The sequence below is a fragment of the Periplaneta americana genome, chromosome 11, assembly GCF_040183065.1.
Source record: "Periplaneta americana isolate PAMFEO1 chromosome 11, P.americana_PAMFEO1_priV1, whole genome shotgun sequence".
NCBI classification, from domain to species: domain Eukaryota; kingdom Metazoa; phylum Arthropoda; class Insecta; order Blattodea; family Blattidae; genus Periplaneta; species Periplaneta americana.
The window spans coordinates 56,894,305-56,911,173 of NC_091127.1; the positions used below are offsets into that span (position 1 = coordinate 56,894,305).

The 16,869-nt window shown below is 34.4% G+C and overlaps 1 protein-coding gene across 6 annotated transcripts in view; it reads left to right on the forward strand.

Annotated features, from left to right (window-relative positions):
- The window catches only part of LOC138709027 (protein croquemort-like), a 192,683-nt gene that overhangs the window by 137,456 nt on the left and 38,358 nt on the right, over positions 1 to 16,869 (forward strand). For all 6 annotated transcript variants that reach the window (XM_069839495.1, XM_069839496.1, XM_069839494.1 and 3 more), the window contains exon 2: positions 16,089 to 16,227. In XM_069839495.1, the coding sequence (XP_069695596.1) occupies positions 16,120 to 16,227 (108 nt within the window). In that variant the 5' untranslated portion in view covers positions 16,089 to 16,119. The remainder of the gene's footprint in view (positions 1 to 16,088; positions 16,228 to 16,869) is intronic.

Here is a 16,869-nt window from a genome sequence, read left to right on the forward strand (position 1 = left end):
ACTTCTTTAGTGTTTATTATTGTTCCGAACTCCTGCTCATTGTATTTCCACATTAGTTTACTTCTTTAGTGTTTATTATTGTTCCGAACTGCTGCTCATTGTATTTCCACATTAGTTCACTTCTTTAGTGTTTATTATTGTTCCGAACTCCTGCTCATTGTATTTCCACATTAGTTTACTTCTTTAGTGTTTATTATTATTCCGAACTGCTGCTCATTGTATTTCCACATTAGTTTACTTCTTTAGTGTTTATTATTATTCCGAACTGCTGCTCATTGTATTTCCACATTAGTTTACTTCTTTAGTGTTTATTATTGTTCCGAACTGCTGCTCATTGTATTTCCACATTAGTTTACTTCTTTAGTGTTTATTATTGTTCCTAACTGCTGCTCATTGTATTTCCACATTAGTTTACTTCTTTAGTGTTTATTATTGTTCCGAACTGCTGCTCATTGTATTTCCACATTAGTTTAGTACTTTAGTGTTTATTATTGTTCCGAACTCCTGCTCATTGTATTTCCACATTAGTTTACTTCTTTAGTGTTTATTATTATTCCGAACTGCTGCTCATTGTATTTCCACATTTGTTTACTTCTTTAGTGTTTATTATTGTTCCGAACTGCTGCTCATTGTATTTCCACATTAGTTTACTTCTTTAGTGTTTATTATTGTTCCGAACTCCTCCTCATTGTATTTCCATTAGTTTACTACTTTATTGTTTATTAGTGACTATTGTTGCGAACTGCTGTTCATTGTATTTCCACATTAGTTTACTTCTTTAGTGTTTATTATTGTTCCGAACTCCTGCTCATTGTATTTTCATTAGTTTACTACTTTAGTGTTTATTAGTGACTATTGTTCCGAACTGCTGTTCATTGCATTTCCACATTAGTTTACTTCTTTAGTGTTTATTATTGTTCCGAACTCCTGCGCATTGTATTTACACATTAGTTTACTTCTTTAGTGTTTATTATTGTTCGGAACTCCTGCTCATTGTATTTCCACATTAGTTTACTTCTTTAGTGTTTATTATTGTTCCGAACTGCTGCTCATTGTATTCCCACATTAGTTTACTTATTTAGTGTTTATTATTGTTCCGAACTCCTGCTCATTGTATTTCCATTAGTTTACTACTTTAGTGTTTATTGGTGACTATTGTTGCGAACTGCTGTTCATTGTATTTCCACATTAGTTTACTTCTTTAGTGTTTATTATTGTTCCGAACTCCTGCTCATTGTATTTTCATTAGTTTACTACTTTAGTGTTTATTAGTGACTATTGTTCCGAACTGCTGTTCATTGTATTTCCACATTAGTTTACTTCTTTAGTGTTTATTATTGTTCCGAACTCCTGCTCATTGTATTTTCATTAGTTTACTACTTTAGTGTTTATTAGTGACTATTGTTCCGAACTGCTGTTCATTGTATTTCCACATTAGTTTACTTCTTTAGTGTTTATTATTGTTCCGAACTCCTGCTCATTGTATTTTCATTAGTTTACTACTTTAGTGTTTATTAGTGACTATTGTTCCGAACTGCTGTTCATTGCTTTTCCACATTAGTTTACTTCTTTAGTGTTTATTATTGTTCCGAACTCCTGCTCATTGTATTTTCATTAGTTTACTACTTTAGTGTTTATTAGTGACTATTGTTCCGAACTGCTGTTCATTGAATTTCCACATTAGTTTACTTCTTTAGTGTTTATTATTGTTCGGAACTCCTGCTCATTGTATTTCCATTAGTTTACTACTTTAGTGTTTATTAGTGACTATTGTTCCGAAATGCTGCTCATTGTATTTCCATGATAGTTTACTTGTTTAGTGTTTATTAATGACTATTGTTCCGGAGTATGAAGTGAACACAGTGACAGGAGCTCAAAATTATGCAGACGCCGCAGCGTGCGAGAGAGCAACGTGAGACTTCATTTCTAATATGACTGTATTTCCATCTCTCCATCCACAAGACGCTCCCTCCGTCTCGGATCGGCCTCCCTCCCACAGTCGAACTCTCTCCTCTCTCGCGTCGACGACTGTCACCATAAAGTATCTTGGCTGTAGTGCTGGTTGGTGCGGGTTGGAATGTTTATGGCAGATGGCTTACTTTCTCTCTTTCACTTAACTAATGCTACTTCGCTTTTAATACATTCAAGGCATGTATGATTATTTTATATTGTACTAGATATAGAAATACATGTTTTGGAACGAATTAACGCAACTATATTTTAAATTTTGTCTGCTAAATTAGGCTCCAGAGATAAAACTATGAGAAAACCGAATGTTTATGAGAGTCACTGTATAAAAAATATATTGTGTACAATCTAAACAACGAACATTTATTTTATTTAGGTTCATAGTAAATGAATTAATTTATGCAAGTGATTTGAGTAACAGTTCAAAGAAGTCAACTATAAATGTTAATATCATGTGCATTATGATGAAAAACCGTATTGCTCTGAAAGACGAAGGAGAAAAATTGTCATCTTCGTGACACCGACATTTTCCTACATTTCCAGCATCATCTACTACCTAAGGGGAAAAAATGTTTTTTTTTATTGCAACTGTCTTGCTAATATTTAATTTCCTGGATCTGTATTCTAACTTGTTGTACTGCTGAAGATGGGTAGAGTTTTAATTAGCTCTCCATGTTACTTGTTACCTGTCCTCATGTTTATTATTCTACGTGTGCCCTGAACCTATGTTATTTGTTTATGATGCCATTGTAATATACAAATAATAGAGCCTTTAGCAGTCGAGTTAATTAAACTGCCCTTTGTCTACTGTAAGACGTAGAATATTATTATTTACCGGTACTTTAATTTTTTGCTACATTTTATTAATTGATTAATTGCGACATTGTCATTTTATTATTTCGTCGTCATGGTCAAGTTAAATATTGCAGCCTATGTTATTAAAGCTGTTTATTGCTCTATAACGTAAATACGTCTATGTTGAAAGGTCATTCGAAAGTGAGACACACGAAAATGTTGAAGATCCAGTTCTGCTGTGAATTCCTCAGTACCGGATACATTCCACACATAACGGAATTCACAGAAAACGATTTGCTAAACTGTTGAATAACTCGTGATAAGTTAAAAACGGTAAGAAAATGTCTCTAATGTTTCATCAATGAAATGACGAAATGAGATAAGTGACCAAAGGCTTGGAGTTCACATAGACACGACACTTCTCAGCCTCAATTTCCTTTTCAAGAAGGCTTTTTTGCATACTTCTTAAATGTTTCTCATACCTCATTCATTCATTCATTCATTCATTGCAATCATTCATGCATTCATTCATTGCAATAATTCGTTCATTCATTGCAATAATTCATTCATTAATTGCGTCCACACCTTTAGAGTAACGATCAGCGCGTCTGGCCGGAAAACAAGGTGGCCCGAGTTCGAATCCCGGTCGGGGCAATTTACTGGTTGAGGTTTCTTCCGGGGGTTTCCCTCAACCCAATACGAACAACTTTCGGTGCTGGATCCCGGACGCATTTCACCGGCATTATCACCTTCACTTCATTCAGACGCTAAATAACCTGAGGTGTTGATACAACGTCGTAACATAACCCAATAAAATAAAAATAAATTCATTAATTACAATAATTTATTCATTAATTGCAATCATTAATTCTTTAATTGGAATCAATCATTCATTCATTTATCGCATTTATTAATTGCAATCCATCCATTCATTAATTCATTGCAATCGTTGGATTCATTCATTGTATTTATTCGATTCTTCTGTAATAAAATCTATACGAAAAACGATCACAAAATAAAGACGTTTAAAACTATGCACTATACAGAGTGGAAATTAAATAAACCTGCAGATTTTCAAAGCGAATTGCTCATGTTCTACGTAACAATAAAGTGTAATGCCATAAGTATTACTGGAAAGTCCATGGTTTTCTTAAAAAAAAAAAAAAAAAAGTTTTTTCCCAAAAGTTTAACACCCTTTTATTCGGTAACTATTGCAAGTCGGATCGTGATTTTTGTCCATAGCGATAGAAAATATAATAAAGAATCATTTATCCCTCTGGGGCATTTCAATACTGTGGACGGTTTTCGTGTAAATTTAATTTTAAAACCACTAATTTGAAGCCATTGATCGATACCACCAGCTTGCAACATTGTACCAGAACGGAAGATGGGAGGTAGTTGACAAAGGCAGACAGACCTGAGTTTGTTGACCTCTTACATCTGTATTACGAGAAGAAATAGCAGTGTGTTAGAGGCGAAGTTGCCAGACTGCTGGAACTTCTAACTTAATTTTCTAATTAACTTGTATTTAATCACAAAACGCAATATAGGCTTCCTATTTTAAGTGTGCCATATCGTCCCTTTCAATCTGTAAGATTATCTCACTTTCACCCTGTGTATGTAAACTTTTATAACATTTCCAAGTTCTCGGTATGTTTCCCCAACAATAAGGGAAGTCAATAAAAGATAACTCATCTGCTGGATCCGTAACCAACAGCTATTCCTGATCCAGTCCTGAAAAAACAGTTTTTAGAGACTGATCTAACCGATAGGTCACGTTCACGTTTTCCTTTAACATTGAAGCCGGTAAGTAGTTCTGACTATATAGTTCAATGCTTCAACATACAGTATATGAAATAAAGCAAAATTAAAATAACTGAATCAGACCAATTTACGTCTACACTAGCAAAATCATTATTCGTAGAAATAAATTTTCTAAATGTGAAACGCAATAACCTACTAATAAAAATTGGAATACGGTCTATTTTTTACAATCTGAAATTGAAGGGTTCAGAGCCATAGTGGGCCAAGCGCCATTTATTAAAAACGGAGAAAGCAAGGTTTAAAGTTAACTGAATACCATAGTTTAATGAAGATTGACTATCATTTAGTTTTAATATGCATACTTTATATTACTTGCTATATGTTTCGTTGAATTATGGTAATCACTTAATTTTAACCCTTGTTTTCTTCGTTTTTAATTTATGGCGCTTGGCCCACTAAGCTCTGAACCCTTCAATTAGCGTTGAGATTAAAACATAAAACAACTAAATCCATTTACTGTATGGTGTTAAACCCCATTATTTTGAGAATTAAATTGTATTTCATTTTAATGTAACCCCTAATTTTAACGAATTTCAACGATTTCGAATATGCCCTGATTTCGAATATTTCTGAATTTTGAGCGATAACTTCACATTCGGAGATTCTTCTTTCGAGTTTCTGAAGCACTGAGCGTTCAACTGGGAACACACACAATGGACATGCTTACATGGCCGGCATAGACTGTACCATTATCTATCAGTAACTTCTCTTGTAATTTTACTCATATAATTTTTAAGAGACATTATTGGTCCGACAAGTTAATTTTTTTATTTTAGTAGGTTATTTTACGACGCTTTATCAACAGCTTAGGTTATTTAGCGTCTGAATGAGATGAAAGTGATAGTGCCGGTGAAATGAGTCCGGGGTCCAAACACCGAAAGTTATCCAGCATTTGCTCATATTGGGTTGAGGGAAAACCCCGGAAAAAACCTCAACCAGGTAACTTGCCCCGACCGGGAATCGAACCCGGGCCACCTGGTTTCACGGCCAGACTTGCTAACCGTCACTCCACAGGTGTGGACCCGACAAGTTAAATATGTAATAGAAAATAATTAATAAAATCCTTCAATATCTGTCATAGTTTATTGTTTGTTACATTTCCAATAAATTCCTCAATGATAGCCTACCTAACTAGGGTTTCTAATAAAAAAATTGAATTAAATATAAATATTCATTTAGAATTGATTAGGAGGCCGATTATTAAACCCTGGTTGGGACGGCTATCAATTATCTATCCTAATGATTTACACACATAAAGCCATTAGGTCATAGTTATAATTGTAATGTGACTAATGCTTTCGCCGTGTGTGACATCATCAGGTTTAAAAGAGTAACATATATCAATCAATATTATGAACATAAAAACGTGAACAGTGTGAAAATATGGTATGACCTGTTAGCCATATGATATTGTTTTTAACCGATCATTTTATGATCTTCGTCATGTATTTTGCAAGGTCATACTATATTTCCACACTGCTCATGCTTTTACGTTCATAATATTGATAGGCTATATGTTATTCCTTTAGACTTGATGATGCCGCACACGGCGAAAGCGCAAGTCACATTTCAATTATAACTATGACCTAATATTTTATTTGTATAATTAATTAAGCTAATAAACTATGTCAGTTATTGAAGGATTTTATTACTTATTTTATATTCATATAATTTTGATTAATAATAGCATGTAATGTTCTGTTATTAATGGTTTACTTTGACGTCACTCGTACTGCCATGGTAACAGAAGTGTAAGATGGTTCTTGTGCCTCTTGCTTTCCCACGCTGTCCATCTCGCTCCATTCTCTACTTAATGTACTTCGAGTTCTTCCACACAATTGTCATGGAATTGTTGGATATATAGGTTATGTGTAGAGAATTACATGAATATGAAATAAAATACAATATATTGTTAAGGAAAGTACATATTATATTTTATTATTTCAATATCAGTTCTTGGCCCTTTACTATTTACAATTTATATCAACGACATATCAGAATCTCTAAAGTACTGCCGACACCATCTCTATGCAGACGACCTTCAAATATACATAAAATTCCACACTGACGAAATAAATGATGCAATAACTAAAATTAATGACGATCTGGACTCAATCTGGACATGGACACGGAAATCCCGACTCAAACTAAATCCAGAAAAATCACAGTCAATCACTGTGGGCCATTCACGTTTGTTAAGCACTATTACCATACCAAATATGTCCCCGATTAAAATACACGGCACCGAAATTCCGTTCGGTGAATCAGTAAAGAATCTAGGTATTTATATGGATAAAAGTTTAAATTGGAACATTCAAGTTGCAGAAACCTGCAAAAAGGTATTCTCATTAATCCACTCGTTTAGACGATTGAAGAATTTTCTACCCTTTTCCATGAAAAAAATGTTAGTGCAAACACTCGTGATGCCCCACTTCGATTACTGTGATATTCTGCTTGCTGACCTAAGCGTTACTTCGGCGCAGAGACTACAACGTGTTCATAATATGTGCGTCCGTTTCGTCTGCAATATTCGCCGGGCTGATCACGTAACACCATCCCTCGAAATGTTGTCCTGGCTCCGTCTAGAAGATCGTAGGAAAATCCACTGTCTTTCCCTTCTCTTTCACATATTGTATTTCTCCACTCCTGTCTATCTTGCTTCTCGTTTTCAAAATTTATCCACCCATCATAACCTAGATACACGATCACAACACTCCTCAATATTATCCATTCCCTCCCACCGAACATCCTCATATTCATCTTCTTTCACTGTGGCTGTTCCTCGACTTTGGAATTCCCTACCGAGTAACGTCAGGGACTGTCAGACATCAAATCAATTTAAGAATAGGCTAACGAGATATTTTTCTAACAATTATTGTCAACAATAATAGCTGTTTCAGGTTTCTCAATGTTTAATGGTTATATATATCACAGATTAATATATAAATTATCTCATTATTATTATTATTAATATTATTATTATTATTACTATTATTATTATTACCCTATTATTGTTGTTATTATTATTATTATTATTATTATTATCATTGTTATTATAACTATTTCTTACCAGGGTTTATTATTGTCACACTAACATTAGTTATCCAATTTTCATTATTTACTTTCATGTTGTTTTATGATCTAGATATTAATGTAATAATGTAATAACTATGTAATTAGAATTAGAGTCTGGCTGGGCGGAAGAGAAGGCCTACTGGCCTTAGCTCTGCCAGATTAAATAAATAAATTATTATTATTATTGTTATTATTATTATTATTATTATTATTATTATTTCAATATAGACCTTTCAAGCAACCACTGGGATTCCCTTAAATCCCCTGTCAATTATGTGCTATTCCATGTCAACTGGTCTTGTATCTAAAAAAATTATTTTCCATGAAAAGACTATTTCTGTACTGTATGTTAAAATGCGCAACATAGTCCAAGTGACATGGATATATTATGACATTTTAAAATAAAAATCTATATGTTACCGTAAACAGCACAGTTAAACTTTGATAATTTGAATCGTGTTTTGTTTCCTATGTTGGCTGTAGTGGGAGTTCATGGATCTGGCCAAAGAAGTACGAGTAAGATGTATCTAGGGAGAAAGCTTCTGTCGTTGCTAAGAAGCGAAACATCCAAGAGTTACAAATAAGCGTGGACTGTTTGATTTTACTGTGAAAATTAATAATTTTCAAAAGAAAACAAACAGTAAAACTTTTTTATTGCATTTTTTTCCTTTTATATCTTCAATTAATTTTATTTTAAGATGTTTGGAGACAATAATAATACTCCCTCTGTTCCAAAATATGATATAGAAAGATGTCACTTATTCCGTTGCAAAATATAGTATACATTTGTTAAAGTTCTCAGTAATATAATGTAACTTTAATACATCTTCTAGATCAGGGATGTCAAGATCAGAGCACGTGAAAGACTCTGTGTGCCACCAAGCGCTCACGGGTTCCAATGAATTTATTCTGCAGGCAGTAGCGGTGAAAAAGAAGGGGTGAGCAAAATGAGCTCTGTTGGCCTACCACTGCAAGATGAATTAAACTGTTCTTCAGTAATAAATAATGTGCTACACCATACAAGAAAACAAGAAATAAAAGCATGTTTTGCAACATGTACCTCTCTAATGAATGCAATTAATTATAAAATAGTAGGATATAACAAATAATAAACATAGCTTCTCTTTAGCTTAAGTAGTTTTACATAATGAGGCCTATAATTAGCCTAATTATTGTTATTAACTGTTACATAATTATGTACTACTTATATGAGCATCATCATACTTCTAGAAACAAATTTAAATTCCTGATTTCTCGCGTAATTCAGAAGTGCTTTTTCTGATTTTTGCCGTCCCCGGCCTTCTTATATCCGGTGAAATGTTTCCTGCAGCAAAATAATTTCGAATGGAAGACCTGAATTGGCTAACATTTCAAGTCCATTGAAGTAAATTTTTCAGGATCGCAAAGAAACTATATAGGCTTGCATTATGAGTATTGAAATAAATATTTGTATGATCCAAAAACACAGGCTTAAAATTGGATTTAGAATATTCTTTTTTACAGAATGATAGCCTATGTAAAACAATTTGTTAGGTAAAAAGTCGAATTCGGTAAATTTTGGATTTGAGATGTTTGTCAATTCAGATATTCAATTGTAACTGTGTTGGTATATTTTCTGGGTTTCATGAGTAAGGACCACAAAACAACTCCAACTAGGGCTGGAGTAGGTCAATAACTTTAAATCGTCTATGGAACTCTTCCCAGAAATTTTTTAAAACATTGCACTATTTTACACTGTTGAACAGGAGTTCAATGACAGAAGGTGTTGGAATTATAAAAATAATTGTACTTTGAGATCTACAATGAAATCTTCATCTGAAAGTTTTTAACAATATTTGTCGACACATATTAATTAATTCTTTCCTTGCGATCTCCAATTCAAAACGTTCAGATGCTCGAATATATCCTTGAGAAAGTTAAGTTCCTCGATCCATGTAGAGTCAACTAGTTCTGGACTGTCTCTATTTTTCTATTATGAATTCTGATAAGTATTTACGCAATTCAAAACATCTGGACAGAACCTTTTCTTGGCTTAACCAAAGGATTCGTAATGGTAAGAAACATCGTCAAACTGAGAATTTATGTACGAAAATCTGGACAATTTATAGACACAACTCGTAACTGACATGTAACGAGTCTACGCTATTAGCAGCACACACTCTTGTTTGTACTTTATTCTGTAAACATAAATACAATTCTGTGAGGAAGAAGCTCTACAATACATCTTGACGTACATTTATTAATATTTAATGTCAATAAAAACAAACTAATTTGAATATTATGTCAATCTGTAGATGAACTAATAATTTCAGGCGTTCGACACTGCTTGTCTTTGTAACTAAATAATTTCCTTAAAGCAACAAAGAGCATCACCTCATCTTTCACTTACATAAGAAGTCAAGAATCTAGTCAGCCTGAAACTTACTGAACGACTTCTTCGTCAATGTGTAATGTATAACCCTTGTGTTCACCAGTGACTTGTACCTGCTCTGATCAGCGCGTACGGCCTGTGAGCACGTTTACGCTCTCGTTGACATCTCTGTTCCAGATACTTATTTGTACGATAAATTAACGTAAGAAAAACTAATAAATAAAGTACATTTCATTCTATGTGATGTCAAATTAATAAAAGAAAAAAACAAATCTTGTTTTGAGAGAGGCAAATTAGCATAAAACTGCAATAAATTACAACTCGTTTTATACGACTATTGTGCCTTACATGTTCTATTCAAAATTGACTGGGTTGGTGTTCCATTTTCTGCAACAGGAACACCACAGCAGGTGCCCATTTGATTTCTGTTCATAATTAATTATTTAAATATTATAGTTTTATGCACTACAGAAGACTAGAAACATTTACAACTGTCTGATAGTCCCTTCAATACTGAACAGAATACAACACCGCGAAACATTTCGTGCACGCATGCGCAATAATCAAACTTATTTCCTTAGGCTATCATATTTTGAAACAGAGGGAGTAATTGAAATTCCATATTTTAACTATTTTGTCACACCCATAATATGTTATAAGTATTCTTACTTACTTCTTATTAAAACACAACGCTTCCAGGCTATATGTGGCACAATTGCCAAGAATTTAAAGAAGAAAACAAGGAAAGAAACGCAAATAAAATTTTATAAGACAATGGCTATACCAACTCTCTTATATGGATGTGAAGCATGGACCTTGAAGAAAAATGATATTAATAGAATCCAGTCAGCGGAAATGAAATTTCTCAGAGGAGTAAAAGGATGTACAAGATTGGATAGATATAGAAATGATGACATAAGGAATGAACTAAACCTGCCCCCAATTATAGATAAAATAAAGGAATATAGAATTCGTTGGTCGAATCATTTGAGAAGAATGGATAAGGAACGAATACCGAAACAGGTGTTGGATTATAAACCACAAGGGAGAAGAGATATTGGTCGGCCAAGAACAAGGTGGAAAGTTGAGGACGGAACAGGAGACTCTCCTACACCATGAAGAGAAGAAGAAGAAGAAGAAGAAGAAGAAGAAGAAGAAGAAGAAGTATTCTTACTATGTCCTTGGTCAAACACAAATCCAAATTTAAAAAAAGGTAACCTTTTTCTAAAAATCTTACAGATATAGAGAAAAAAAGTCCTACTCGTTCAGAACCTCCTAATTAGCAGTGTTACTGAATGAACTACATGAATGCGCAATGCCAATGGAAACTTTTGTCACACCTCCGTAACATTTAGTCTTCCCCCTCCCCTTTTCTTAGACAAATGATACGGATTTCATAATTATGTATCAACAACTAGGTAACTAATTATATATACCAGGCATGTCAATTGATGCCCACAGGAGCAAGCGCGCGCTTTAGAGCCCAGGAGAGCCTGAGCGCTTTACAGCGGAAAGGAAAGAGACAGACGAAAGAGGTGGTATATGCCGCTTGGTTGAGCTATATTCAGGGATGGCCAGCACTGATTCAATAGATAAAGGGAAGAGAACTTATTAAAACTGTATCCATGTTAATTTTTAGTTTTGCCTGAGAAGTATAAGTGCATTATAAGAATATAAGTTTTAATTTTAATTTTAATTTTTCACAAGTTTGATTTTTTTATTCATAAGAAATATTTTCTCAACTTTTCGTATAGAAAAGTGAAATTTTCAGGTATAGGCTTATTTATTTAGTAGCCTTACAGAATGTTTTCGTAAATCTAATATACCGTATATACGTATTACTGAAGATAGTGTATTGAAAATTTTGAAAATATTCGCATGGAAATTGTTTGTAAGGAAATGAATTAACAAAGCAACTACTGTTACATCATAAGCAAAAGATACGTGCCCATGTGTTGTAAAAATGCCAGCTCTATAGCTTCAGCAGATTTCGAGAAAATAATTTAATATTCTGATGCTCACAAATATCACCTTAAAATCATATTGCGATAAGAGTTTTGTTATGTAATATTAGTTACACTTAAAACAGATACAGTACCTAGGTAACTTTGCTTTGTACTGTAATATTGTTTTGATTAGTTTATTGATTACGTTTGTAAGGCTAAAAATACCATCCATATAAATTCCAACTTACCATGTCATACTCAGTCTCTTTCTTTGGAATATCACTTTCTTTATGAATGATGTGTTTCATCCACTTAATACAGTATAATATTATACTACTATGGAATTTAAGCGAGTATTCCTTCTTAACTCTCTATTATGTTATTATAAGATTTAAAACACAAGTGCAATATTAAGAAATCAGTGTTAGTACTTTTGTTTTACAGACAATATAGATAATATTAAACAGAAAGAAGCCATATAAAAATAACGACATAAAATTTCACGTTCCGTTTGAAGTTTGTGCACCACTGTTTTCTTAATCCAACAGGTTGCTTATTCATATACACAACCCTTCCTCTTTCCATACTTAGCACTTGCTGCCCGCGCACGACGTCAAGGTCAGAAAAATGCGCTTGCTTTGATATCACTGATATATACCATAGCTTTTCAACTGCCTACAAGATAAATTGGTATAGTTTTAAGTCTTTTAGCCAATACAACTAAATATTTGTCACACGCGTAACAATGAAATGACCCATATTTTATGAGTACTAACCTGTGTTACAACAGTTGTTCAAAGTGATGTCCGTCTTCATTTACACATTCTCGATGTCGTTCGTGAAATTGTTATTCAAACGCCAAAGTTATACGTATTTCCGTAATGTCTGTAATTTCTCTTCTCACACTGTCTCAAGTTCATGCATAAATATTCTGTGTTCTAGCGTGAACTTGTGCGTTGGTATATCAATGAACTACTGTACTAAACTATCTTAAAATTTAATAAGTGCAAATTTAAACGTGCACTTCAAAATATAATTATCAACTTATCAGAATTCAAGCCAAAACAAGTGTCTACTCTTACCTTTAAACGTACTATGGCGCGACGTATATGTTATCGATTCATGAATGCAAGCATATCTAATGCGTGTTTCTCTTTCTTTTAATACCAGTCTCAGTTCATACTTCCGAATACTTTGTTAACAATGATTAATTAAAATATGAGAGGTTTGAAAGGGACTTGGTGTATAATCCACAGTTTGAAAGATAGAGCGATTGGATTTAAAGTAAAAACTTAATTTTTCAAGGCATTTGTTCCCTGTATAAAAATCAGGGGGTTTCACATAAATATATAGTCAGGAGTGAAACATCTCTTTTGAATGGGTGTCCTTAAAAACGTTTGGTAGAAACTGTACATATGATTATCTTGTAAGGACAGTTTCGCTTTTAGGAAACAGTACAATAAAATAATAGTATGTCTTATAATAATAATGATAATAATAATAATAATAATAATAATAATAATTCTTTATTTATGGCAGAGTTAAGGCCATAGGGCCTTCTCTTACACTCTACCAGGTCACAAAGTAGGCCTATACAATCAGTGAAAAATTTAACAAAAAGTTAAAGAGCAGAATACTAACATATTACAAAAAAATAATATTAATAGCATAATAAATCGACACTAAACAACATGAAAATAATACCATAATAGAAAAAAAAGAAAGTAAAATACAATGAAATATAGTAAAAGCAAGTCATTTAGTACAAATAGTTAATATGAAGAACGTAAGGAAGAATATAACAAAATGGAATGTAATAAAATAATAAAAAAGAAACGATATACGAAAATTAAATAAAATTCACAATAAAAAGGGTATGATAATAAATTCAACTGGTGATCAAGAGAACAGAAAAGGGAAAGGAAGAAGAAACATATTCATATATTTTTACAAACTATCGCAGAGAAAAGGGCTTATAACTGAAAGGAATCAGAATTGAAAAAATGCAGTTTTAGTTTATTTTTGAAACTAGACAATGTCCGACAGTCTCTGACATGCTGTGGTTGGGACTCCAGAGATGAGCTGCAGAGACCGTAAAAGATGAAGAGTAGAAGTATGTTCTGTGTTTAGGAATGGAGAGTGTGATATGGTGTTGTGAGCGAGTATTTATTTCGTGATATGAGGACAAATGTTGAAAACGAGAAGCTAAGTAGCTGGGGTTAGAGTTTTGAAGAATATTGAAGAGTAAAGTGAGACAGTGAATAGTTCTTCGCTCTTTGAGACGGACCCAGGACAGCATATTTAGTGAAGGTGTGATACGGTCAAATCTAGGACGTTGCAAATAAATCGAACACATGCATTATGAACACGCTGTAGTCTGTCTGTCAGTCTCCTGTTAAGGTCAGTGTAGAGAGTGTCACAGTAATCAAAATGAGGCATCAAGAGCAAGAGGCCTTCAAATATATCAAGCCCTCTTGATCAAGAGCGACTGCACTAAATTCTTCTTACTGTGCTCCAACCACGAGAAAGTCTCTGCCGGATGAGACGAAGCGGGGTAATGCTGTGAATGAATGTTGATGTCATAAGATGTCATAAGGCCACACACGTGGGTAGTCATATCTCTATTGGCTCGCTCTCACAACACAAACAATAACATTGTTACACACATGTTTATACTACCCTAGTTACAAAATTAGATCACGGTTAATCTCCTGGTCTTTTAATCTCTCCATACAGGAAATAACAAATGCAGGGTAGCTCAGTTGGCAGAGCGCTGGTACGTTCAACCAGAGGTCCCGGGATCGATACCCGGCCCCGGAACAATTTTTCCCTTGAAATTATTCAAGTCTGCTTTACAGGAAGCTTTACCTGAAAGAGTAGATTTGTATAATATATACGTCACTGTGTACGTTAACAGAAAACCACAATTTCAAGTCACACAGAGTTTGTGTGCACTCGATGTGGGTCTCTGGCGTTTCGTCAGCCCATGCGAGTTGTGTGGATATAAAGGGAAAAGTTGAGACGGTGTCGGGTGGAGTTCCCGGGTAGCTCAGTTGGCAGAGCGCTGGTACGTTCAACCAGAGGTCCCGGGATCGATACCCGGCCCCGAACAATTTTTCCCTTGAAATTATTCAAGTCTGCTTTACAGGAAGCTTTACCTGAAAGATTAGATTTGTATAATATATACGTCACTGTGGACGTTAACAGAAAATCACAATTTCAAGTCACACAGAGTTTGTGTGCACTCGATGTGGGTCTCTGGCGTTTCGTCAACCCACACGAGGTGTGTGGATATAAAGGGAAAAGTTGAGACGGTGTCGGGTGAAGTTCCCGGGTAGCTCAGTTGGCAGAGCGCTGGTACGTTCAACCAGAGGTCCCGGGATCGATACCCGGCCCCGAAACAATTTTTCCCTTGAAATTATTCAAGTCTGCTTTACAGGAAGCTTTACCTGAAAGATTAGATTTGTATAATATATACGTCACTGTGTACGTTAACAGAAAACCACAATTTCAAGTCACACAGAGTTTGTGTGCACTCGATGTGGGTCTCTGGCGTTTCGTCAGCCCACGCGAGTTGTGTGGATATAAAGGGAAAAGTTGAGACGGTGTCGGGTGGAGTTCCCGAGTAGCTCAGTTGGCAGAGCGCTGGTACGTTCAACCAGAGGTCCCGGGGTCGATACCCGGCCCCGGAATAATTTTTCCCTTGAAATTATTCAAATGCAGGAGAGCATGGTTTTTAAACAGACGTTATAACGATAATATTATCTACCTACTTCGCTCCAATAGATGACACAATAGTAAGCACATTCCTTTCATGGTTGATCTCCTGGTTAGAGAACAGTAAGAACCAACGGAAGCACATCAAGCACTTAAGAACGCGGGGCATGAGGGGAATTATGTTGGCCGTGGAATAACTGTTTTATGATATTGCTAACTTTTAATTTTTCTTTAAATAAGATTGTTGTTAAGTTGTATGGATACTTTGTGCTCCTCTCCGTATTTGTTGACAGAGATACACTTCGTGGTAATAAACATCAGATATGGAGAATGTTTTTATGTAGTACTAATCGTACTCTCATTAACTGACTGTATTTTTCTTTTTTTTCCAGAACCTATTGAGACGGGAGAAAGTGATACAATATGATGATTCGAAATTCTGTCCTTGTTTGTGTCGGCTTACTGCTTCTTGTTATTGGGACACTTATCAGCGTCAGCTATAATACCATTACCCATTTAATTACGACAAAGGTAAGGAAAATACCACCACCACCACCACCAATATGTTTCGCTTGGGGTCTACTTGACAATGATATGGAAAGTTACAAGTATGAAGTTTTTATACGAGTACAATAAGATTTTTTTTTTTTTTTTTTTTTTTTTTTTTTTTTTTTTTTTTTTTTTGTGTTTCACAAAGCAAACTGTTCCTTCTCTCTTTTTGTGATCAATGAAGGATTACACACAGCTGACGCCCATTTACAGTACTTTTGCTTGTGTTCAACTACTCCAACTTCTGATTACCGTTTTCTTAATATATTAGTCCTCTCTATCTTATAACATTTCTCTTTGGCCAGCTGATAGACTTCTTATTATACAACCTGGTTTTCCTTTATAGTCACATTTGTAATAAGAATGGCTTTCACTTATCTTGAGATGTCCAATCCATCTAAGGCAAAAAATCATATCGAAACAGCCTTTAAGATATAGTACATGGGTGTTATTTATTTTATTTACTTGGTTATTTAACGACGCTGTATCAACTGCGAGGTTATTTAGCGTCGATGAAATTGGTGATTGCGAGATGATATTTGGCGAGATGAGGCCGAGGATTCGCCATAGGTTACCTACATTTGCCTTACGGTTGGGGAAAACCTCGGAAAAACCCAATCAGGT